Below are 26882 nucleotides of genomic sequence, written 5' to 3' on the forward strand. Positions count from 1 at the left end.
GGATCTTCCCAGACCGGGGCACGAACCCGTGTCCCCTGCGTCGGCAGGCGAACTCTCAACCACTGCGCCACCAGGGAAGCCCAGGTACCATCATTTAAAAAACCCGCCAGTCGAAGTCAGGGATTATTGCTCTCCTCCTCCATCCTTGCCATCATGCATTTCTATGTATCATTATAACCAGACCCGCAGAGGCCTTCATACCACTGACGATCTCTCAGCCTTTCCCTTCATGAGTAATAAAGAAAGAAACCTCACCAAGTAGCAACTAGGAGAAAGTTGAGTATTTCATCATAAACATTCTCGGGATAATTAAAACGGATTAAATTACAAGAGAAAATGCATTTAGTTAATCTTTCCTCTAATTAGAAAAGTATCCCTGGTTTTAAGTTAAGTGTTTGTTTTTAAAAACATGTTTTCATTGTAATCAGTACGGGGGAGGCCTGCTTGGTCCTCAATGATAGGATTCAACATCTGCAAAGTAATTAAAAGCTACCAGCCAGTGTTTTTTTGATGATTAAGATCCTTCAGGAGCCTATTCAGTCTTTTCCCATTGCTTTCACCATGGGATTCTCCATAAATGACCTTTTTCTGTGGTCCATGGCGATGTTACCCTCTTTCTGTGCCCAAACGGTTGAAGATGTGGCTGACTCGTCTTAATCAACAAGTGTCAAGTGGGGAGATTAATTCAGGAGAGTTTATATACTTTTCCAAGTGAGCTGGGATAATAGTTAAAATGAGATCAGTAGGCAACATGAGACATGCATGAAATAGACCAGGGTCACAGTCTAGCCCTCCATGAGTTCTATTCCAAGGCTGACAGATCCCACACTGCCCCAAGCCCTACAAGTCTGCCCCACCAGTAAGGAATGATTTACATCACTTCTTCAATTTTATGGTTCATCCCAACTGCAAAGCTTCCTCCCCACCCTCACCCCAGACATTCCTAGAAGTTTCCAAATGTGTCTCACATGTTCATCTTTAGCCCATTCAGATTCTTCTAGCTCAGTCCCCTCAGCGAGGCTGCCTACAAAATGCAGTTAAGGGGAACCCTAGGGTGCTTCCCCTACTGCCCGGGTCCACGCCAAGGGTGTGCCAGCCAGGACCCTCAGCACCCACTCTACTGAAGCCCTGCTGTGTTTACACACAGAAGGAGAGAATGCCACACTCTCCCGCGCTGCGAAACTTTATCAGCTGGTAACATGTTCCTTTGAGAAAACAGCCCTCCATTTTTTGCCTATAGCCCCTCTCCCATACTTCAAGGTTTTGTCCCAGGGCTGGGCTGTAGAACAGACCACAGGATCCTTTCTGTTTCCTCACCTGTGTTCATCCTCAGACACCTTCTATAGACCCAGGGACAGTGAGGGATGCTCACAAGTTCTCCAAACACAGCCAGGCTCTGAATCCCAACTTAGCCTTGGGACCCCTACCGTCTACACAGCCGACTCTTAAGGTTACTTCCGTTTTCAGCCAGCTCAACTGCCAGTCAAAGAGTCCCTGTGGCCTCCCACCTTCCTAATAGTCATGTCCCAGGAGGAAGGGAGAGGGAACTGCTTCCATGTGCCCTAGACTCTAGGTTTCCAGCAGTTTCTGGTACAGCTCTTTGAGGCTGCTTGCTCTAACCATGTATGGCACCCAGCATCACCCAGCGGGCCAAACTATACATCACAAAAACTACATCCTGCCAGAGAAAGGAAGGGTTAACCAGCATTCTAGAGACAGAAAGCCCCAGGTAATTGTTGTCCAGGAGGAATTAAAGACACAGACCTACTAGAGAATGGACTTGAGGATATGGGGAGGGGGAAGGGTAAGCTGGGACGAAGTGAGAGAGTGGCATGGACATATACACACTACCAAATGTAAAATAGATAGCTAGTGGGAAGCAGCCACATAGCACAGGGAGATCAGCTCGGTGCTTTGTGACCACCTAGAGGGCTGGGATAGGGAGGGTGGGAGGGAGGGAGACGCAAGAGGGAGGAGATATGGGAATATATGTATAGCTGATTCACTTTGTTATAAAGCAGAAATGAACACACCGTTGTAAAGCAATTATACTGCAATAAAGATGTTAAAAAAAAAAGAAGAGAAAAAGAAAGCGCAGTAAAAAAAAAAAAAAAAAGAAAAAGAAAATTGCTGAAGATCCTGGACCACAAATCCCAAGTTCAGCCACAGCAGCACCTGGTCAGATTAGCAATGAAGTTGGTTAGAGCCTGGCCCAGAAGCGTCATCTGTCTAAAGCTGTAGGCAGAGTGATGGGCTCTGATAAGTGTGAATTGCATTTCTTTATTTTTTAAATTATGCTTTAACTTCAAGAGGGCTTGCCAGGCAGCCGTGTCTCATCTAGAATCAATGTCGCGGGGTAGGGGCCCCCAAAGATTATAAAACAGCCACCTCACAACACAGAGGAAACATTTGTACCTGATTTGATTCCAACATGTTAGCAAGCTGTCACCCCCTGGTCACACTACTCCATCCAAGAGACACACTGTCTCATGACACGAAACTCAAACGTGGTGGCTTGGCCCTGCAAGAGAGCTTCCTGGCAAGAGGCAGTGAGATTGTTTCTCTACGTTAGGTGTATGTGAGCTCAGGAAGCCCAGAAGTTGCTGGTGATAGCAACGCCCGCCCGTGAATAGGGAGGGAGATTGAAGATGTTGAGAGAAACTAGCTTCTTCCTATTAATCCAGGAACGCAAGCAAGTGGAGTTGGGTCCCTGAAGCAAGTTGCTATCAGCTTCTCACCATACTTTGAATATGAATTGATTTAACGTTGTATCTCCATTTAATGGAGCCAAGAAAGATCTGTATCTGTTCACTTACAGACCTGCTCTCTAGGGGTCTGATACAGGAAATGTTTTCATATCATAGAAAAGCCTAGCGCCGAAAACGGTCTACCCAGAATTAAACAGCTTGAAACACATCATATACATCAATACCCACTCCAGACTCTCAATAGCTACCACATCCTGTCTATAGACTGTAACGTCTTCCCTTTCTGCTAACTATGAACACTCATTATCAGTGCTCAATAGTTACTACTGTAGTTATCATGCATTCACAGGGAGGAGCTGGTGTAAGGAAATGTGTAGCAAAAAGATTAAATATGTGAATGAAACAGGCCTGGCTTCAAATCCATTGCCTGTCGGGTGATCTTGGGCAATTTCTGTATCTTCGGTAAGCTTTGGTTTTTCCCATCTGTAAATTGGGAATTAATAATAATACCCATGCCCTACTGTTGTGAGGACTTCACTTATAGGCGAAGCACTTAACACAGTGCTTGATGTTCCATAAATGTTGGCTTCGTAATCATGAACAGCACTTCTTTTTGCCTTTACTGTAGTTTCCCCGCTGTGTCTTCATGAAGTGAGCAGTTAAGAAAGCAGTAGGGATAGGATACAACAACGCATGGGAAGGAGCCCAAAAGTCCAGACAGAGAGGCCGGGGTACTAGACCTCATGTGTTAAGCCAGGTGTCTGGGCCCTTCCTCTGATTTCACTCTTGCAGGAGGAGCTCTTTGGAACACCTGGATTCTGTTCCTTTAAGAAGGGAGAACCCAAGGAGCAAGTGTAAAGCAGGGAGAGCGGTAGAAATGGCCCAGGGTGGATCTGACTGCCAACTGCAGGAACGTGGGTGTAATAAACAAGAGAGCCACATGTGTTTCATTGCATGCCACGTCTGGGGTCCACACTTCCTCTCTCTGGTTCTAGCTGGGCAATGGCAACTACATTCATTCATGCGTCACGAAACATGTATGACGTGCCTCCTGTGAGCTGGTTGTAGCACACGCCCCCTCCCCTCTTCCGTGGGAGTCCCTGGGGCAGCAGGGATGAGACGTGATTTGCAGAGGGGTGGTTGACAGCCTGAGGAACTCGAGACCTCTACTGCCTTTTTCACTGCATGTGACTTTGCCGTTTTCTAACTTGGGACAGCCTCCTGGTGTTTCTACCTATATTTTTGGCTTATTTGTCGACACCATGCCTTGCTCATAGCTTCCCAAGGAGATCAATGTAAGAATAGAAGCCCTGTACTTCAAATGGTAGTTTAAATTCATTTGTAACACAGTGTAATTACATAAAAGGAAGCAGTCAGGTATCAAACTGTGTGGATACACACAAATGACTCCCTCATAAGTGTTAATATTTCCAACAATGGAAGACATTTAGTTAAATCAAATGAAGACGGCAACTCATTAAAATTTGATTTTCCCTCCTCTCCTTTTTTATCTTTTAATCCTCCATATATGGCGCAGCTTGTTCAGTTAAACAGCACTCATTAATTAAATCTCATCTTCTCCTAGCTGTATCTATATTTTTATTTATTAGGAAAACCTTTAGATGCTTATAATCTAATTTAGTTGGATTACTGCTTGGACATCTCTAAGTAAGAAAACTGTGGAGTTTTCAGGTGGAATTACTGGCTAGAGGAGGGTGCGGGAGAAACCAAGTTCTCCCCTGGCAGGAGCTGGCAGACAGGCCTCTCCTTTGCTGGGGGGCTTAACCTAGATTTGGATAATGAGGGCACCATGCATTCGGTATCTTTGTTGACTATGGGAAGGGGAGGGCGGGCAAAATCTATAGAAGAAGGAATAAACTCAAACACCCCTATGTGGGTGAGGCAAGCCCAGTGTAAGTAAGTGCATTAAATAGGGTGTAAGATGGTAAGCATCGGGAATAATCTGGAAACTAAAGGCCCTATCTGTGGAGGGCAGACACAACCCACCACTGGCTGAATGTCGCCATGTAGAAATGCAAGCCTAGTTTTGCCAAATTTTCCACTTCTTCAGTAGAAGCCAGAGATCCAGATTGGTACGCATACTGTCCCAACGTTTAAATGTTGGCAAGCACCTCAAAATTTATGAAAATGCTGTACAAGCCATTCAAACAAGACTGGGGGCCAAACGAGACACCCATCTGTGGCCACTGACACCTCCAGTGAAAGATGAGTGCTGAATGAGGAAACATCATTTGCCTGGATTGAGACTTGCATAGCTTTGGCTACTTTTCTTTGATACCCCAGCTCTCCTGGTGACTGGTTTAAGCTGGAGGGAGTCTCATTATCCTGATAGAACGGTGATACTTTGCACTTACATGGTGAATTTTTCTCCAAGGAGCTCAAAGACTTTGTGTTGCCTCAGTCAACCTCACAACAAGCCTGTGAGGCCAGCAGGAGGCTCTTGCCCCCCCAGTGCACAGTGAGCAGCATCAGACAGGATTTGACACGAGGCAGCTAGGTCAACTCATTGGTTTCAATCCACGGTCTACACAGTTGGCAAATACAGCATTCAAGAAGCATGGGCAGGGTTTCCATTACTGCCTCCTCTGCTGCCCTTTTTGGCTTCTATTCCTTGCAACTGCTCCAGTTGACAGCTCAGCCCCAGATCTCAGCAGTGTAGGCCAACTGAGCCAGTAACTTATTCCTGCCGTGCGTGTGAGTGTGTACACGTCTGTGTGTGCATGCATGTGTGTGCACCCATCTGACTTCTCAGCAGGCCCAGCATGGTACATCCGCACCCATTGCAATATGTCTCTGCATTGGTCATTGGTCTAATGCCACGCTCTGAAATGCTACCTTTGCAAGTGCTCAAGACCTAGAAACTCCAAATAGGTATCTTCGGGAATCTGGATACCTGTATTGTACTAACCGTGCCTGAATAATTCATGCTGCTTGAGGTCCCTATGTCCCTTTCTCTTCCTCAGTCTGATAGAATTACAATGGTAGAGGAGAAGTCTTTCCCTTACAGAGCGGGCACGTGTGCCCTCTCTATGGCCACAGTGGATTAGTGGGAATGGCCGTGTAAAACAGGCGCAAGGGCTAGAGCAGTGCAATAAAGGGCCAGGAACAAGGATCTTCCCTGAGTTGCCTTGGGGAGAACAGCCAAGAAAGTAACACTGACCATCAGTGATTGGAGCTCTGTCACTGCCATCACTTCCCCTCCATGACTGGGTTCAAGGGCTTTCGTACACAGTCCCCCTGCCCAGCCCCTTCCCCTTGGCTTTTTGGGCATATGTGCTGTCTGTCTTGCTCTACTCAGGGGAATCCCATGGGCTTTGCAGGCATGACCCAGAAGGAAGACTCCAGCACAGCAGTGTAAACCTGTTGATCTTTACGCCAGGACAGCAGAGCACAAGTATCCTGCATTTTCTAGATTCCCTCCAAGTTGTCTCAGATCAGGCTGCTGATTCCTGGGAACGGTTCCCAGCATGATATTCTACTGCCGTCATTCACATTCTCTGCATGCGAGCATGCCATAAACATCCTTCAGAGGAAGATGCAAAATGAGAGAAACACCTGGCCATTTTCAAATGCATGTGTTGGGGAGAAAACTAAACTTACTGACATTGGAACTACAAAGGCTGTCATACCCACCCCGCTTGCCATCTGATCCTGCGAATCAGGACACTCTTCATTAGAGTCAAAGGAAACGGCCTTTACCAGGGATGCAAACTTTAAAGATCTTGCAGAAAAGCCATGGAAATCCTTCCTCAATCTAGTCTGAGCCACAATTGATTGAGCCTCCTGAGTCAACCATAATGTTTTAGCTCGTCCAGTAGATCAAAATCAATATTGAATATGTTTAAAGTACGTAGATTAAAAGAATGATTTCTTCATATATAGGAGTATAGCTGAGTATATAAAGAAATGGCTTTTTTGCTGCCTTGGGAGAAATCGACTTGTGCTTTCCATGTGGCTGTTCAGAATGGAAGCTTTCCAAGGTCAGCTGAGGCTGTTCTTTGTCTCCGTACATTACGCTTCTCAAAATATTCAATATCATACAAACAAATCATCATTTGTATTTTTAGAACAGATAAGCCAACATACATTTTGGGGGAGTTCAAGGGGCACCATGTTGGGGACTCCTCTGTCATCACGGCCTCAGGGTGGCATTCTAGAAAGTCAAAAAAGCTAAGGTAGCCACTGGCATCCTCAATGCTGCCAAATCTGGTAAAGCCCCAAGTGCCCATGGTACAGTGTGTAAAATGCCAGCGCAGGTGATGCTCACCGTAGATCTGCCGGCAAATTCAAGCCCACCTGGCTGAACTGGCCTTCGGGTTAAATCTACTCCTGAAGGCAGACAGTGACATTCAAGGGAAGCGCAAGAGGCCAGATGCACTGGTCAGCAGGGAGTTCGGCCACTGCAGTTTCAGCTCGCTCGGCAGCCCCACTCAGGTTTCGGAAGAAACTGAAGTGAAATTCCAGGTTGAGTTAAATACCTGGCAGGACCACAGGTCGGTTTCAATGCATCTAACTGACCTCAGCTTCCTGGGATGCCTTTACCTTGACATGTAAATTTCCGCATCCATCACCAGTGAGATTGGGTTACACTAAGCAATGCAACCTTAAACTATTTTCTGAGCAGTAAAAGCAAACGTTTGCAGTGTTATAAAATCCCGCCTTTTAGCAGCCATGAAAATGTTACTGATACTGATCTCAGCGAGGTAAAAAGCCACAGGCCAAGATTGAGGGGAAGAAGGCAGAACCCCTGAAAACAGCATGAGGCTGACACAGGAAGACAGGAGTTAAAGCCAGCTGGGAATGGCTTCAGAAGCTAGAAGTGCACATTGCTGGGGGTTTTGCTTTTCATTTGTTTTTCTTCCCAGGCTGGGGTTTCACCCCTTTCTATTAAAACCCTGACAGTTGCTCCCAAGAAAGATGATCTCTGGCAGGACCAGTTCCTTTGGTTTGGCCAATCCTGCCACCCAGCAGGATTGTACTGGGTGGCACGTGTGTACCACGTGCCAGTACTACCAGAAAGTACTACCCAGAAAGTACCACAAGTACTACCCAGAAAGAGCCTGAATGATCCCCTGCCCTGAGCAGGAGGACAGAAGGTGCTCTGGAAGTGCTAGCTGCCTTGAGATTCCCTGGGTATGACCCTCTCAGCCATTTCAGAGAGAGAAAAAGAGAAAGCACATCAGCTCTGAGGAGACAAGTTGGAGAGGAAAAGAGTGAAGAGCCACTGTGAGTTGGTTTCAAAAATACTGCGTTTCTTCTTTGTTATTCAGCAGCAACTAACACAACAATGTAAAGCAATTATACTCCAATAAAAATGTTTTAAAAAATGTTATAGGGCTTCCCTGGTGGTGCGGTGGTTGAGAGTCCGCCTGCCGATGCAGGGGACGTGGGTTTGTGCCCCGGTCTGGGAAGATCCCACATGCCGTGGAACGGCTGGGCCCGTGAGCCATGGCCGCTGAGCCTGCGCATCCGGAGCCTGTGCTCTGCAAGGGGAGAGGCCACAACAGTGAGAGGCCCGCGTACCGCAAAAAAAAAAAAAAAATGTTATAATGTTAAAAAAAAAATACTGGGTTTCTTAGCTGCCAAAACAGCCCATTTGTTACAAAGTCAAGAGCTGGATTGGAAGAAGGAATAGCAAAGGGAATAACCAAAACTGAGTAAATGCAGGGTTCCTCCTGAGTTGGGAACATGAGGGCTTGAACAAAGGATGTGCTGGCCTGTAACCTAGTGCATACATTCAAAATGACACAGAATCACCCGCAAGGGAGTGAAAAATGTTCCTTGGGAGGGTGTGAAAACATCTTACTCTTTATTGAATAAAACAGATTCATGGGGAAGGAAACAGTAACCAAAAATGTTAGGAAATATTCATCTGGTGGAAGAGATGATCGAATGATTCGTTTCAGCACTTCAATAGAAGTGGCCTCAAATATCTTTCCTGAAGACACACTGTGGCTTAGGAAGCTTTCTTCCAGTTCACATTTCTGTCTTTATCGCCCCTTGCCGGCTGACTCAGGCTTACCCCAAATCGGTTTGGGCTGAAATAAGGAGACGGGACAAATAATTGATGTCGTATATGTTTTGAATGTACGGATTGACTGACTTCCCCTTTCGGATAATAATAGCTGATAGTTATTGAGTATTGACCATAAAACTTGCGAGTCCTGGTGCCAGATTCTTCACGTCTTGACCTTCTCTCATCAAATCTTCAGTTTTGCGAGGTGCAAACTGTTGTCCTCAGCATCGTACAGGTGAGAAAACTGGCTCAGAGAGGTTCAACCATCAGTGGAAGTCTTAACTGGCCGGGACAGGGGGAGGTGAGCTCTAAATCCAGGCTGACTTGACAGAGACCAGGTGTAACCAGCACACTGGTTTGATCAGCTGCTTTGACCCCAGGTAATTACAACAAGAGGGTTACTTTGGAGGCCAGCGATGAAATCAGAGTATATATGGGCACCAGGGAGCCACCCTCACCTACTGGTAAGGTCACCACCTGCAGAAGCATCTGTTTGGTGATGGAGAATGACCCCCCTGTTAGTATGCTTTGGGGTTCTCTGCTTTACCAGCGCCCCCTGGCCAAAGAGTGCCCTAACTTATCTCAGATTTCGAAAATGACTTAATGCTCCTCAGCATAGGCGTCCTTGACCAACTCCCCTAAATTTAAGTTGACTTTCTATCAGAGTTCACATTTCTACCAACTTTTCATTAAACTAATTATTCAAAACAATTCAGAGTTAGCGTTCTCACAGCAACTGTAACTCTGCCGTGACTATATTAAGGTGTAAATCGAACAGCATGTTGTGCAATGAAGTTAATTTTATATTCACCAGAGAACTGAGTTATAGTTGCTGTGGGAACCATCATTTCAAATCTCTTGACTCTCGTGCATTTAAATTCTCAACCACAGCATTGCACACTGTAGCAGATTTTGCATGGACGCTTAATTTGCTTCGCACCGTGACCTGTCTACCCTGACCTTGGACATCTCGTCAGAGACTAGCATAGCAGCCTTCTGGTTTTCCCAGCCTTCTTTCTTATCCTGGTACCTATGACACAGCATGGAGAAATCACCAAGGAACCAAAATGGTTCCCATTTTATCTTTAGAATGTTTTGGAGAGGTAACTTTCCTTAGAAGCACAGTCAGGGAGAGGTACCAAGTCTCGGGCAATGTTGACTAAAGCAGGCGATGCCATTGCATTTGTGTGGAGCCAGGATTCTCATCCAAGGGTAATTCTGGCCCTGCGCTGTGTTATTCAGTACACACAGGGTGACCTCTGAAAGCTCCAAGACCTTCACAAGTGCCATTAATCATGCAGGCATACACAGCCATGCATAAGAACTTATTGGAGCTCCGGAAAAGCTAAACAGCATTTCCCAGAGCCCCATAAAACCCAAGCATCTCTAAATCAAGACGCATTGCAGGGCTTCTCTAAAAGGGACATTCAGCAGAACTGGAATAGAACTCGGGCTAAGTCCTGGTGGTATAGAATTGGTAACATGTGCCAGGGTAAAGGCAGAGGCTTGTTTGGGAGGGCTAGCAGAGCAAGTGAAACTCTGAGATGGTTAGAGACGTGAGCGTTCCATCTACAAGGATTATCGATTTCTGTAGCTTTATTGGAAAAATCAGTCATGCTTTCTGCCTCCCGGGGATTGCTCGGCTGCAATTTGGGAGTGTGTATGGGTGGAAACTCGGCAGGTTAAGCAGCTGAGTAGCAGCTCCCATTCACCATTCAATTATCCATTTAGCGAAAATGTGACAGCAGAAACATACTGCTGTTTTGCATGTTTAAAATGTATTTGAAAGGAGGGATTTTTTGTTTCTCTGTAAATGAGAGGATTTCCAAGAGGAAGCTCTTGCCTTCCTAAGGGCACACTCATTATGCAAAACTGAAGAACAGCACCTAACAATAGCATGGGCCAGATTGTTGGAATTCTATACTCTCAGAAAACAAGTCTCCTCATTCCTCATAAGGATGGAGACTTCTTGCAAAATTGGTAGATAAAAACCCTCTCATGACCAGCGACCTGCCCCCTAAGTCCTTGATCAGCTAAAATATGCGTTAAGAAAAGGACTAGAACACTACATGCAAGTAGAGTTTCAAAGCGCAGGATACGGTCAGGACGACAGGGTTCCCCACGTCACAAGGATGGGGATTGGTGAATGATGAAGGCGCTGGTTTCGTGAGTAAGGGCGGCGTGGGAGACACCATGCCAGCCAGAGGAGAGAAAGGAGGTGAAAAGCGGAGGGGAGATTGGAGTGTTTTTATTGTTTCTGTACCAGGCAGAAAGTAAAGCAGACAAGATAAAATATGGTTACTGTATGAGGTCATTTGATAGGCAGTGTTCTGAGAGCACGTCTTCAGAGGATTTGGAGAGATTGTTTGGTAGGGAAAGCTCGATAGATGAATAAATAAATATAAATATAGATAGATAAATAGATATTGGATAAGTGATGGGTGGATAGGTAGATGAGAGATAGAGATAGCTTTAGTGTGTTTGAGTGCCACAAGTCAGATGCGTCAAGCTGACCTATAGAGATAAACAGAATGCACAGGGATTTAAAGTCCAGGCTTAATAATCTGGGAGGATGCTTGGGGCTGGTGCAAGGAGGCCCTATTGCCAAGAAGACCTAGACAAAGCTGGCAGAATACATGCAGCCTGTGGTCTGAAGTCATTCTGTTAAGAAAGTCAGGAAGTTCGTTTGCTGGAGCTGTTCCATGTTAGACTGTCAACCCTGACTATAGGGACAGAGCCTGGGAGAGCCCGTGCTTCTCTGATCTCCTCCACCCATGCCGCCCTTTCCCTTCACTCTGCTTGTTGTCTTTAATAAGGAAAAGCAACTTGGAGAGGAGGGCAGGATCCCGTGTCCTCAACCCCATTTGTTCACCGACTCTCAGCGGAGGACTCAAATGTGTGTGCGTAACCGGAGCGCTCTTTCATGGACGAAGTATTTTATCCTCTGCTTTTGTGTCTCAGAAGTCTTTTCTTTTGGAGGGATGCATAGGGAACCCTAAACCCATAGAGAATTAGCCTTGCCACACAGAGCCATGGTAGCAGGGCACCCCTGTAGCCTGCCTGAGCCACCATGACAGTTACCGAGACTATCCCTATGGCCTCCTCCTGGCCAGCTTCCCAGATCCCGCCCCTGCCCCATCCCTGTGTGTTCTCCTTGCACAAAGGGACCCTTTAAAACTTCAAGTCACATCGGGCCACTCCTCTGCTCAAAATATCCCCAGAGCTCTTGTGACTCAGAATAAAGCCACTATCCTCAGAGTAAACTGCAAGGTTCTGCATATATCTGTCCCCACCCCATTACCCTGTCCCCACATTGTCCCCTTGTTCACACTGCTCCAGTCACACTAGCCACCTTGCTGTCCTTCCAACACCCCAAGCGCTCTCTGCCTCAGGGCCTTTGCACCTACAGTTTCCTCTGCCTGGATTCCTGTCCCCCCACCCCAGACATTGGCATGACTCTCTCCCTCCCCTCCTTTAGGGTTTTCACTCAAACATCACCTCATCAGTGAGGACTTCCCGGACCACCCCATACATAACAGCAATCCTCATCACACACCACCCCCATCACAGTTCCCCCCTAGCAATTATCACCATCTGACATGCCATATTAATTTCTTATTTGTTTACTATGAGTCTCCCCCAGTAGAATGTAAGACCTTTAAGAGTGAGACTTTGTCTCTTTTATTTACCACTATATGTTCTGTGTCTAGAAAGTACCTGACATTTGGTAGATACTCAGCAGATATTTACCGAATGAATGAAAGAATAAGCTCATGAATTTATTCTGGAAGCTGACACATTATAACAACTCCGTACATGCTTGATGTTGCATTGGGATTTCTCCCTTAGAAGTCCTTTCACTTCCTGATTTCCACACGCTAGACCCATCAAGGGCGAGGAGTAGAGCTGGAGACAAAGGGCAACCCTCTTAACTGGGGACCACCAAGCCACTCAGGCAGGACATCATGGGGTGGCTTCACCCGGCAGGATCCTGTCCGCTTCTCCTCTTATTAACAGAGTGGGTCAAGCTCCAGACTGACACCTCACACTACCCTAAACCACCTATAAACTCAAAATGGTCATTGATGAATCCACAGTGAGGAAAACCCACATCTCCTTCTCAGTGTATTCTCTCCCTCAAGAGAAATCTATATGGGAAAGGAAGTTAAGATCAGAAAATCCCCCGGGAAGCAAAGAGTCAAAGCAAGGGGTGTGTTATTCCGATGCCAACCCTCTCCCTGTAGAATCCTCCCTGGTTAGAGGGAAGCGAAGTGCATGGGCCCAGAGTTGGACGGGCCTGGGTGCAAACCCTCAGGCTACCACTTTCACTGATTATGACCCTGGGAAAGTTCATTAACCTCTCTGAACTTCAGATTTTTCAGCCACAGATGATGATAATAATTTGTACTTTATATGCTCCTTGTAAAGACTCAGTGAAGTAATGAGGATGTGAAGTGCCGAGCACCGGGACCCACACTCATCAGTGGCAAGTGGTGTCCCTTTTTTCCCCCCAATCAAGCAGGACACACTCACTGCTGAGTTGACCCTGACTGTCTACTGCTCCACGGGGATCCCCTTGCACGCCCCGGGCAGACCACCCCTCTCTGTTAACACACTTTTTTGAGCCTGAATGAGATTTCTCAGCCCTGGGATCCTTTACAGTTTCACCTCACATGCCTCTTGCATTTAAGGGGGATTCCGAACATAACTGGTCACATTATGTGCCCATCTTACTCATGTAACTCTCAGGAAATTATCTCACTTTTCTCATGTCCATTTCCTCCTCTTTGGAGGGCACCTTCCTGGGGTCTTTGCTCTACTGACTGCGCTGATCCTGGTATAAACAGTAGCGGACACTCCCTCGCCATCACCAATTCAAGTGCCAGTCAGAGGCTCTCCCAAGCCACACGGGACCCTTCTGCTACTATTTGAGGTTACTTTTTTTTCTTTTTTGTTTTCTTCAAGGTTACTTTTAACAGCAACACTAGTAATAATAGCTATCAGTTCTGGAACATTTACTATGTGCATTTACACATGGTTTACACATCATGCGTATTTTTGTGCATTAACACCTGTTAACACTCATGCTAAGTATGATAAGTAATATGATATGTATTCTCTCTTTTAAATCCCAACAACCCTCTAGGATAGGTACCCTTCTTGCCCTGGTTTCATAGATGAAGAAACTAAGGAATAAAGAGCTTATAATTTTTGCCTAGGATTATACAGCCAAGGGATAGGGCTGGATTCAGAGCCCACTGCCTTCACCACGCTACTGCCACGTGGTTACTGGGCTGACCTGGTTCTTTGGTCCAAGGAGGCCACAGATACTGCTGGAGGGGCCAACGTCCTCAAACAAGTAACCCAGAATAAAAGTCTGTGCCCTCTCCCTTGCCCTCAGGGGGAGGCGTTCGCCTCCATGACCACCAGTGAAAAGAGCCCAGTCCTCACTCGCTGACCTTGATAATGACAGTTATCCCAGGTGGCATGTGACTGAGGGGTTTCCTGGGACTCAGGACTTTCAGGGCTAAAACCCAGACAGTCCCAGGCAAACGGGGACAGTTGGTCCCTCTAGTTGAGAGCAGAGACTCTGGAGCCCGTCTGACACCTGACGTCACATCCTGGCTCCACCACTAACCAGTTCTGCCACTTTGGTCAAGTTACTTAACTTTTCTGTGCCTCCATTCCCTCTCCTGTAAAATGGGAATAATACACCATAGGGTTGTTGTAACAATAAGTTAATGCAAGAGAGGCATATAGAAGAGTGCCAGGCACACAGAAATGTCTAGTTGAGGAATTGCTATTATTGTTGTCATTCTATTAAAAGCTTCCTAAAATCCAGAGTTACAGTCCTGGGGCAGGTTCTTTGTCTAGCCCTTTTAACATCTATAAGAAAGAAACATTTCGTGATTTTCTTACATTTTCTAAAGTTGGGCTGCAAACAGCAACAACAAAAGAATATACATGGCAATTTATCATCAGCCTGATCTTAACACCAGTTAAAAGGGAGCTGTCAGCCTGCAGTAAGTAACAAGTCCTTGCCCACAGGCCTTTTAGGTGTTATTTGTATTTTTATGACCCTCCTGTGGCTATAGGGATGCTCAGTGGGTGTAGAAATTGGATGGTTAAAAATAACAAAAAAGAGATCAAAGCCCGTGCCTTTGTCCCTATTTCCATACCAGGGAGGTACCACATTCATTATTTGCTGGACAGCTGTGGGAGTAAGTGACACGAGCTACAGCAACTTGATTATCCTCCAAGAACCAAATTAAACCATTGGGCTTTCTGATTATTGTCATCCCTGCCTTTGTGGAACTCTTGTTACCCTCTTAATCTACCAACATGCCTCTCTCCTCCCTCGCTGGCTGCTCTATCCTGTCTCTCTCAGTCAGGAGGGATCAGTTTATTCCAAGGTGAAAGGCACGGACTCCTCCAGCACTCATCCACGGCTGCTGGCATCAGCTCAGTTTTAGACCCTGTACTGGAACCAACTGTTTCTTTTGCTTGGGGAGGTGTCATCCATCCAGGGGCTTGGGGTGTGACCTGCAGGAATCTTTTCCCTTTGCCTGGCTGCCGAATCAAGGGCCCAGTGAAGCAGCAGAGAAGCACCACATGGTTTATTTATGCATTCATTCAACAAACAGCTTTAATGCCAGGTGCTGGGAAAACAGCCTGTACAACGGAGTCAGAGTCTTCTGCACTTGGGACGCTTGGAGGCTCCCAGGAAGATGGGCACTGAGGCTTCTCAACCTCAGCTGCACAGAGGAACCACTTAGGGAGCTCAAGAAATCAAAATACTGATGCCTGGGTCTCATCCTCAGAGATTCTGATTTAATTGGGGGTGCAGCCTGGCATCCGGATTTTTCAAGGCTCCCAGGCGATTCTAATGCGAAGCCTAGTGGAGACCCACTGCTCTAAACAAAAGAGGAATTAGAATGATGGTGAGTGCTTTAGAAGGAGTAGGTGGTGCTGTGAAGTCATGTGATGGAGGGGGAACCCCGAGCTTCAAGTCAGAGAGCCTTCCCTGAACAACCGCTGGCTCAGCCAAGGATAAATGGCTTTGCCAAGTGAGCGCAGGGGGCAGAATTTAGGGAGAGGGCTCTGCAAAAGTGCAAAAGGAGGAGGATCCAGACTATGTTCAAGAACAGAGGAGGGCAGCGTGGCCAAGGTCAGAGAGCAGAGACTCAAGTGACAGGAGATGAGAAGGGGAGAAATGGACAGGTTCCGATCAGGCAGGGCCTCGGAGGCCCTTTTAAGGAGTTAGGACTTAAGCCTGAAAGCACTGGTTCTCACCCAACAGCCATCGGAACCTGCTGGAGGGCTTGTTAAAATGCAGGTTGCCTGGCCCCATCCCCCCAGAGGTCCTGAATGGTGGGTCTGGGATGGAACCTGAGAATGTGCATTTCTAATGAGATCCCAGGTGATGCTGCTGCTTCTGGTGCCAGAACCACACTTGGAGAAGCAGTGCTGTGATCTAAAGCAATGGGAGAAACTCCTGGTACATCGGCAGCGGGTTTCAGCGTGGCCCCAGTTGGTGTGGGCCTTGGCAACCTGCTGATATTTGCCCATCACTACCCATGACATCCTCCTCTGATTGGGTGAAGTGGGATAAAGAAAGGTGTTGTTCCAGGGGAAGAAAGCAGGCTCCCCTCAAGGAAAGCAAGGCTTGTGTTGGACCCCAGTGCTACTGGGTGATAATGACTCAGTCCCAATTCACTAAGTAATTGACATGGGATTTCCCTCCCAAGAAGAGCTATTCCCGGTTACTGCCGCCTAAACTCTGTTTCCTCCCCTCATGATTTCTACTTTTTTTAAAAATTTAATTTAATTTTTTTTTTTTTAGCTGTGTTGGGTCTTCGCTGTTGCGCACAGGCTTTCTCTAGCTGCGGTGAGCGGGGGCTACTCTTCGTTGCAGTGTGCGGGCTTCTCATTGCAGTGGCTTCTCTTTGTTGTGGAGCACGGACTGTAGGCGCGCAGGCTTCAGTAGTTGTGGCACACAGTCTCAGTAGTTGTGGCTCGCGGGCTCTAGAGCGCAGGCTCGGTAGTTGTGGTGCACGGGCTTAGTTGCTCCACGGCATGTGGGATCTTCCCGGACCAGGGCTCAAACCCATGTCCCCTGCATTGGCAGGCGGATTCTCATCCACTGTGCCACCAGGGAAGTCCATGATTTCTACTTTTAAAAAAAATTGTGTTGATAAGAGTTCGAAGCATCAAAACAGTACAAAATAAGATGCATTTTGTTTTCTGAGCCCAAGGCTGAGCCCGCTGCCTTCCTTTTCCCAGGCTGACAGAAATGATGCTGTTCAGTGAGAATCCTGGTACATCCAGGAAACATGCAGCTTTGACACCTGGATCCAAACTTACATCACCTCATGGAAGCTCTGCTGTTTCTGTTGCTGCTGGGGTGGAGGGGCATGACTTCTGCCTTATGAGCAAAAGAGGAACATTAGACCATGGAAAGGATCACTGTCCTTCCCAGCCCTCCCCCTCAACCACCCCTATGCAAACCCTTAAAGACATACACACGCTGTTGAAACGAAGAGGAACATCTGCCTCTGGATTTTCCACACCTTCTCTGACAAAGCAGGGGCAGCTGTTCAAGCTCAGGTTCATGGCTGAGCGTCCATGCCAGTCTGTGCCTGGAAACAGTCTCTTCACCACTCCCTCCTGTTCACAGAGATGAGCAAGAGGACAAGCCTTGCTGTTTTCTGGGACCAGAAGGCTTCTTTGGCAGTCAGTCTTCTAAAATTAGTTGGAGTTTTCCCCGGAGTGTCTCGAAACACCATATTAATTTTCTGAGCGTTTGTCACCTCTGTTTAGTAGAAACGGCCACCAAAGCCCCAGTGATCCCCAGTCCCCAGCACCTCAGCTGTTTGCAAGTCTAAAGAGTTCTGGAGTGCAATGGCAGACTCTTACATATTTCCAGTGTGTGTCCGTTCCTCAGTTCCAACAGTGCACAGCTCTGAGAAGACAGTCATGTTTAAAACCGTTGGGGGAGGAGGGTTCCCTCATTAAGTTAACAAGCAAAAGTACCATGCTGCCCAAGAGGAAGTCATCACTTATTTCACCGTCAGCTCTCTTGCCCTTCAGAGTCACCCTCAGCATCAGTGGGTTTTTTGAAAACACTTCTAGTGACATTACTAGATTCTTGGGTGGTGGGCAAAGGGGAGTGAGGATTTCCTAGGATGTGATGCAATCACACACTCAGGACACCCCAGAAGCCTCCATTTCTTAATTTGAAATAGGATAGGCTCTTGTTTTTTTTTTTTCCTGATCTGGAGGTGAGGCAAGAAGAAGTGGCCTGCACTTCAAACTATGCCCCCCCAAAAAAACCTGCTGCTAATTATAATATTTGTAATATCAACAATTATATCAACATGAACAACTATAAGTTCTACTCTCTATTGAGCATTTACAATGTGCTCAAGCTCAATGTGCTCAGCCTTTGCCTTTGTCATTTCATTTTACCCCTCTGACATCTGTATAGAGTAAGTATTACCATCATCCGTGTTCATTCATTCATTCAGCAAACGTTGATTGCGTGTCTGTCATATGCCAACTATTGTTCTAGACACTGAGGATACCTCAGTGAACAAGAGAGGCAAAAATCCTAGCCCTTGTGCAGGTTGAATTCTGTTGGGAAGGACAAGAAATAACATTTATTAGCAAGATATATAGTTTTACAGATGGGGGTGAAAGGCGAAGCTCAAGGTCACACAGGCAAGAAGAGGCAGGTCTAGGATTTTTTTTTTTTTTTTTTTTCAGATCTAGGTTTTAATCTCAGACCTCTGACTCCGAACTGGGTTAAGGTTTTCCCCTTGGTTCAGAAAAGCCTTCCTACAGGGGTGTAGTCCAGGCTGCAGTAGCTCTCCTAATGGTCTCTTGAACCAAGCAGGGACGTCTCCCTTCTCTGGCTTTCCTTGTCATCTGTCTGTGTTGACATGCAGCCTGTTCTGTGTTTTCACTTGCATTCCCATCTGGGTGTTGCCCTCTCTGCATTTCTAAGGTGCACCTGATGTTGAATGCTAAAATCCTACTTCTCTTTCCACATCCTTTCTACCGTATTAGCCACTTATTTCTACCTCTCAATTGCTGCACATGGCAGAAGGTTTCTTGATGCTTTTTTAGAAAAGCCCTTTATGGCAAGTATAGCTTTCTTCAAGTACATTTATGCTCCCCTTTTTACTGTGCTGTAGACATTATTTTGCTCATGCCTAATTTTTGTTAGGGCAGAAAGGCTTCCTATCTGGTAACTGTGTCGATGGATTTTTTTTTTTTCCCCCCAGTCTTCGGAATCTTGTGTGTAGAAAAGTCTTGGAAACTATTCCATCTTCACTCTGCCAAAGGCATTAGAGATGCTGATTTCAGTCAAAAGTCATTCGTTCATCCATCCCCTGACTCTGTGTTGAGTACTGGCAATCTAAGAGTAAACAAGATAGACGTGGTCCCTGCCCTGACAGGTTTACGTCGTAACAGAAATGCCCAGAGCAGTTGTACGCTGCACAGTTCTAGGGGCCCCATTCAAATGGCAGTTAATGACGATGTGCGCCTTTATTACAACAATTTTCCTGCAGGTGACAATAAAATGTCTTAAGGAAGGGCTACTACAAGGGCTAGCAAGCATCAGGGAGTTGCCAGACAGTTGTGATTCAGTGTGGTGGATGGGATAGGATACGGTAGGATAAAGGTACCATAACAGGTGGAGCTAGCCTTGATTTGGGAGCTTTGGAAAGGCTCCCTGGAGATGACTTGGGTGAAGGATGGGTTGAAGTTAGGCAGATAAGGAAAGGCTGAATGGCTTCAGTCTGAACAAACCCTAAAGTGATATTGAGTTAGGCTGATGTGGTGACAACCAGTTCATGTAAGATCTGGAAACCAGGGTAAGGACTTCAGACTTTGCCCCAGGGTCAATGGAAAGCTATAGAAGTATTTTCAGCAGTGTCCAGAACAGAGAGAAATGGATGATGGTGCAAGACTGGAGGCAGGGAGACCAGTTAGATGGCTTTGACCAGAGTCTAAACCAGAGATGAGGATGGCTTAGGTTAACATAGTAACAGTAGGGGTAGGAGTGGAGAGCAGATTCTAGAGATATTTAGGAAGAGCAGGTAGGGCTTCTTATAATAAAGAGGAAAATTAGGCAGGACTTGGTTTTTGACCAGATACATGAGATGAGAGAGGAGGTGGGGAAGGTTAATTAACAATGACTCCAAGGTTTCAGTCTTGGCCAGTGGAGTACATGCAGATGCCATTCATTGATCAAGGAATCAGAGTTTGGGAGGGGAAGAAAGATCAAGAGACTGAATTCTGCTGAGTTTGAGATGCTTGTGAGTGAACAGATGGAGATGCTGAAATGCAAGTTGGAGCCCAGGTCCAGAGATCAGGGGAAGAGCTGAAAATTCAGGAGTCATCTGACTATATCAGTGTGCTTGGCTTTTGTTTTGTTTTTAATCCCAAATTTCTGCATCAGCTCTAATTTTTGTTAAGACAAAAAGCCTGCCTACCTGGTAACTATGCCAACAGATATTTTTCTCCTAGTGGTTGGAATTCTATGTGTAGAAAAGTCTTGGAAACTATTCCATTTCCACTCTGCCAAAAGTATTGGAAGTGTGAGAGAACCATCCCAAGATATCACTGTTGCCCTTGAAAGTTCTCCCTGGGAAGAAGACTTAGATCTTTGAGAAAGAGGTCCCACTAGCTTCTCATAACTCTCAGAAGAGTCTATAGATGAGGGCCAGGCTGAAATGATACTGGCACCACCTGATTGTTTTCCATTCATTTAAGCACCTACTATGTGCCTGACACTAGGGCAGGTGCTAGAATGCAACAGCAAACAGGGTAATCTCAACTCTCATGCAGCTTTAGATCAAGGGCACTGTTTCTCAACCTCAGCACTACTGACATTCGGGGCTGTATCATTCTTTGTTGTGGGGATGTCCTAGGCATTTTTGTTGTTGTTGTTGTTGTTGTTTTGCGGTACGCGGGCCTCTCACTACTGTGGCCTCTCCCGTTGAGGAGCACAGGCTCCAGACGCGCAGGCTCAGCGGCCATGGCTCACAGGCCTAGCCGCTCTGCGGCATGTGGGATCTTCCCAGACCGGGGCACGAACCCGCGTCCCCCGCATCGGCAGGCGGACTCCCAACCACTGCGCCACCAGCAAAGCCCCTGTCCTAGGCATTTTAAGATGCTGAACATCCATCCTCTACCCACCAGGTGTCAGTAGCATCCTCCCCTAGATGTGATAATCAAAAGTGTCTCCAGACATTGTCACATGTCCCCTGGAGGGAGGGATGGGGGACAGAATTGCCTCAGTTGAGAATCTCTAGTCTAGGGTCACGATAGAACCTGAAGTCTCCAACAGCCAGCTCAACACCTGCACAAAGAATCAAACAGCTGTGCCGAAGGCCTCCTGTATCGGTGGTCTCAGAGATAGGCACTCAAGGAAGAAGCAGTGCTAGCTAGCCTGAAATCCAGAAGACTCCATGCAGGAGACCTCATGGATCCCAAAGTATGAGCCCATAAGCCCAACTCAACTCCAGTTACAGATTCCTCTCCAGAGAATAGCCACCACCTGATACCCATTTGCCCTCCAGACTAATTACTTCCTACCGTTTTGTTTTCCCTTAAGTGGAGGCTGGCTTTGCACTTTACAAACACAAGGATCACCTCCTCAGAAGGCCACCAGCAGAAGGAACTTGTGCTGGGGGTAGCTTGGGGTTGCCTAGCAACGCCACGCATTCACCAAGGCTGCTTTCTTCCTCTTCGAGCTAAAAAACAAAGTCCTGTCCATTAATTCCCAGCTGCCCCAGAACTTCTGAGAAATTTGCGAGCTTCCCACTGTTCGTGTTTTCATCTTCCTCACACGATGTGGAGAAAACCCACTACTGTGGTCTGTTTATCTCGTTTCAGTGGGTCAGGGGAGAAGGTGGGGGGGAATCGAGAGAGAAAGAGAAGGGGAAAAAAGCCTCGTTCAATCTAGGAGCATGCATATTTTGAGTGCATATCTCTGACTGACATGCTAGTAGTGTTCTTTGCCAATTTGACTTTTATGTAGTGGACGTGGGTTTCCTACACAGTGAGGCTTCTGTTGAGACTTTGTGCATGATATTATTCAAACATGAGACCTCAAAGTAGCTAAATAACAAAGCACATATAATAGATACCATGCCAGGTGAATGCTGGTAGGTCTGTCATGTAGTGTATTCTCTGTGATCCATTCCCTAAAACTTACTGGTAGAAATTGTAAAGCCTGGGGGTGGCTGGAGGTTGAAGATACTCTCTTTTCCTTGAGAATTTGTGAAATGTCCCTTGGGCTTTTCCTACTGAGTTGCATTTTGCTCCTGCAGAAATATCTGTGGCATTTCTCTGACACCCACTGGGGCTGGCTTCCCTTCCCAGCGCTCTCTCTCAAAGTATAAAGGGGGAGAGTCACAGGTATTCCAGGTAGGGCTGTGGTCACCTCCTTGGTAAGGAAGGAATGGAAATGTGACTCTGCTTTGTGAGGATAGGTATGGGGACAAGTAAATCTTTTTTCAGATATGCAAACACTGATGATTTGCTCACATCCTGGATTTAGTGCCAGGTTCTTCAACAAAAGAAAAGATTCGCTGGTAATCATCTCCTCATTCCTCCTCTCAACAGCTCGTCTTCCTTACAGAGACTTCTGCATGTAGCACGTCTCCTCTGTTGCTTACCTTGTTCTCCCAGGTCCTAACCCATGCATACCACATTCTGGAAAGGATGGGAGGGAATAAGCACTGAGGAGTGAAACTCCTTACTCCTTAAAGAAGTAAATTTCAACTCAATTTCAAACCCTCCAGCCCTTTCTTCTTAGGCGGAGTCCTTTAAATTCCCACCGCTGCCACATGCACAAATTAGGTTTATTGGCATTCTTGGAAGGGGTACTCGAGGGAAGAGAGGAAGGCTGCCAGGTGACGGCCTCTGGAACGCTGGAGAGAGAAGTAGGGGGAGATGCACACTTTCGATTCAGAAGATGTGGGCCACAAAGGTTTCAAATCAATTACCTCCATCATTACAAAGTTCTCCATCCCTCCGCCCCGGCCCAAGTTACCCTGCTCTTTGTGTGGTTTAAAAATAGATATAGAAAGAGATGGAGATAGAGATGGTAGCAGATGTCAAGATAGAATGAGAGAGAGAGAGAGAGATTCAGGAGAGTTATTTTTTGAGGACAATTAAATTAATGGTCTTCCAGAATGTATTTAAACGTAGTAGGGAAACATACCTAGGTTGCACAGTGCCGTAAATTTCCTCGAAGTCATTGCCTTGTACCGTACACTTAAAACAGGTGAATTTTATGGTATGTAGATTACACCTCAGTAAAGCCCTTAAAGGAAAGAAAAATAAAAACGTATCTAGGAATTCTTGCCAGCAAGTAGGTTTTGTGAGTGTGGCCACATCCTACCAATCCTGTGCTTCTCTCTACATCTTATAAATGGCGACAGAGGCTCTGCCACAGAGACTCCCCATCTCACTATAGTGCCCCCCGCTCTTTCTCTTCTTTCGTCATCCAGGCTCTCTTTGCCCACGCTCAGGTCAGGAGAGTAATAGCTGCAACTGTTTTGGGTGCTGGAGCAATTAGGGAATGAGGTAGGCTGCTGATTTCACACACACACACCCCCCATAGGAATCACTCGAACCCTACTGCCTTCCCCCACGGGCATAAGCATTCCTCTATCTTTTCCCGATTCATGGCACTCAGCACCTACTCTCTCCCCAGCCTTCCGATCCTGCAGTATTTTAAAATCATGCCATAAATAGGTTGAATGATTGGCAGCCAACATTTTTAAGTGCCCCTTAAAGCGAAATACTACAAAAATATGAAAATAGCCCAGCAGAACCATCCAGCTTGTGGTCATAAGAAGCTCGTGCTAATCGCATGTAAATTTAGCTTTAAAATTCTGAAAGACGGAGGGCACTCTGCCTCCATTCTGGTTTGATAGGGAATTTTCTCTCTGCTGCAGAAGGCTCTTCTGAAAACAGAAAGAAAGAAAAGATTTTTCTTGAGGTAGCGTCCATCCTGAGCCAACGGGCTGGAAATAACGGCCTAGCTAGGTGTGTTGTAAGCTCAGGGCTAGTTTAGCTTTCCGGAATGTTCCCCACTTTGGGAAGGTTGCCTCAGACCCCTACGCACAGGTCAGTGTCATTGGGGATCCTCTGCATCTGGGCCCCTGCTAACGTCTTGCAACCGCATGAGTCGCCTGCTTCCCCGCTCTTCCCGAGGCAGGTCCGGGCCCCACTCTGCGGCTGGCCCAGCGGCTGCCCTGTGGCCTTGTTCCCCCTTTGCATGGCTCCCCCGCTGCCCCAGCGCGGCCTCACGTTCCTCCGTCTCATCCTCTCCATTTCTCCAACCAGATGGCTGCCCCGATTTGTGCAACGGCAACGGGAGATGCACACTGGGTCAGAACAGCTGGCAGTGTGTCTGCCAGACCGGCTGGAGAGGGCCCGGATGCAACGTTGCCATGGAAACCTCCTGTGCGGATAACAAGGATAATGAGGGAGGTGAGCAAGCGTCTTCTAACTCCCAGCCCCTCAAGAGCAGAGCATTGTTTATAGATGGTCATCATGAGTCCTTTATCCTGAAAGACCTCCCCTCAGCTATTGTCAAATGTTGTTGTAACATTTCCTTTGAAGCAAGCGCAGCAGAGAACGGGCATCCTTGGGCCAACAGAGGCTCCTGGAGACATGGGCTGGAGGCACTGGGATTGGATGCTGGCTTTGGTTTCTCAAGTACACATTGCCACAGAAAGGTGGCCGGGCCCTGGCTTTGCCTTTGGGTGACCGTCCCTGCCAGGCCTTCCAGGGCAGGGAGTTACAAACAAATCTGTGCTGGTGATGACAGTATGTGCTCACCCTGAGCTAAGAGGTGGTAAGAATGCATCCCTTCATCCTTTCAGCCCTTTGAGATGTTACTTTTACAAATGAGGAAACCAAGGCCTAGAGAGCAATTAAGTAACTTTTTAAAAACAACTTAGTCACCAATAGTAAAATCACGACCCAAACCCAGCTCTGACTCCAAAGTCCATGTTCTACCCAGTGGTTGGCAAACCACAGCCCTTGGGCCAAATCCGACCCACTGCCTGGTTTTGTACCGGCCTGCAAGCAAAAGATGGTTTTTACATTTTTAACGGTTGGGGGGAATAAAACCTAAAGAAGGAGAATATCTTACAATACATGAAAACTATGTGGAATTCAAATTTCAGTGTCCATAAGTAGAGTTTTGTGAGAGCACAGACAGGACTATTCATTTATGTTTTGTCCTGCTTTCACCCTCAAAGGCAATGTTGGTTAGTTGGCCGAGACAAAGCCTAAAATTTTTACCCTCTGACCCCTTACAGGAAGTTTGCTAACCTCTGTTCTGTACCCCTAGCTGAATTTTCCTGTGTTGTTTCCTGATGGAGTGCTAAGATTCTGGGGCTAAATGGGGGTGCAGTAGCATGTGGACCACCTGATTTCCTGAGAACACAGAGTCATGCTCCTGTAACATTAGTACAAGCTTGTCATCCACCCCTACCAAAATGACTAACTAGGCAGAATTCCCTCAGGGCAGAAGCTATTTCAGGGTATAAGAGGGTATGAGTCTGATTATTTAGCAAAAATATGTATTGTCTTGTATGTGCCAGTCCCTGGGCTCTGGGACTGTCAGCCCCTGCCCTCATGGCCCCAAGGGGTCCGTAAGCTTCACTGATGTCCAGAGTGAGGTGCAATCCATTGGGTTAAGGCTGAAAGTATCAGACACACTATTTTTATTTTTCTTCATCCTCCTGATAGACATTTTACAATTTCCATAACCTATGTTTGCAGTTGTAACATGCCTATAATTTGTAAGTAAACAAATGTGCATACGCTGATAGGAGTACACGAATCAAAAAAAGTTTATAGACTTGATGCAATTTACAGAGCTCCCATTCATTCATTTACCTTCCTGAAACAGAGCCAAAATAGAAGCCACTTTAATTCATTTTTGAATAAAGTGAGCCATAACTCCATATACATTTTTTTCCCCAAGAGAGTCGGTCAAAATTGCACTAGTTTTCCTGGTAATGTTCACTGTTTTTGCTTCTGGTCCCTGGTGGTTTCACCAAGCAAAGCGGTTGTTTACAGATCCACTCCTTCCTCTTCCAGAAAGGAGCTGCTGTCCTAGCTTTCTTCCCTGTCGCTGGTGTCAGCAGCTGAAAGCTTAGCAAACAGGCTGGAATGGTGCACCCAGGGGAGGGGGACTCAGTCTCCTGCAATGTGCCCTATGCCGCCCACTTCCCTCTCCACCAGCCCCACCCTGATCCCAGCTCCCACCAGGAGAAAACCAAATTCCTGAAGTGGTGGGGCTGGAGGAGGAACCCTGCAAGTCCCCAGCCTGAGGACGGCCCAAGGAGCACAGTTCAGGGTCCCTCCTGGCAGGCAGAGGCAAGAGGCACCCGGAAAGGCAGGGCACAAAAGCAAATGAGGCAGTGATTATGCTAAAGACAATAATGGCCTTGTTATGGGAACTATTAAAGCAACCTCCCAAGGAAGTAATTAACCACCAAGAAAAAAAGGCTCTGCGCAGTATTTATAAAAAGAAACTCCCAGTTAATTCAGAGTTGCTTGTGTCAGGTGAGAGGGGTAGGCATGGATTCTGTCTCACCTGGTGTAAGCAATTCACAATTAACTGAGGTCTTTTTTTGGAGGAGATTCCTCCGTGCAGAGTATCCTTTTTTATGGTTAATTACTCCCCTAGGAGGTGTGCTCAGCACTTTGCTGTTTATTGATAAATATTAAAGTTGTTCCTCATCAACTGCAGATCCAATCCTGTAGCACACTAATTACATCACTGTTTTGTTTGTTTGGGGGGGATGGGGGGTGGAAGTTCTGCCCCAGGCTCTGTCCTGCTTTGCCCGTTCTCAGGAAGAGCTGGGTGGGTCTCTAAACGTAGCAGTGGGTGGGTAAGAGCAGACGCACAGGCCTGGGGAGCAGCTGCAGTGAACACATTTGTTATAAACCTCATGAATGGGAAAAATAATAGAGCGCCCTTCCAAAGTGAGCTGAAAGAGGCAAATCATTTTTCCATCTAGGAATGCTCTCCATTTTTAAAAAATCTCAAGTTTAAAGTGATAGTATTTTTTATACTTTAAACTGATATAAAT

At 46.6% G+C, this 26882-nt stretch overlaps 1 protein-coding gene across 6 annotated transcripts in view; it reads left to right on the plus strand.

Annotated features, from left to right (window-relative positions):
- TENM2 (teneurin transmembrane protein 2) overlaps positions 1–26882 on the plus strand; it is a gene marked incomplete at its 5' end in the record, with an annotated part of 1007477 nt that overhangs the window by 856355 nt on the left and 124240 nt on the right. For all 6 annotated transcript variants that reach the window (XM_079702682.1, XM_079702683.1, XM_079702684.1 and 3 more), the window contains one exon: positions 24115–24261. In XM_079702682.1, coding sequence (XP_079558808.1) covers positions 24115–24261 — 147 coding nt within the window. The remainder of the gene's footprint in view (positions 1–24114; positions 24262–26882) is intronic.

Source organism: Hyperoodon ampullatus, assembly GCF_949752795.1.
Source record: "Hyperoodon ampullatus genome assembly, chromosome: 4".
Taxonomy (NCBI): domain Eukaryota; kingdom Metazoa; phylum Chordata; class Mammalia; order Artiodactyla; family Ziphiidae; genus Hyperoodon; species Hyperoodon ampullatus.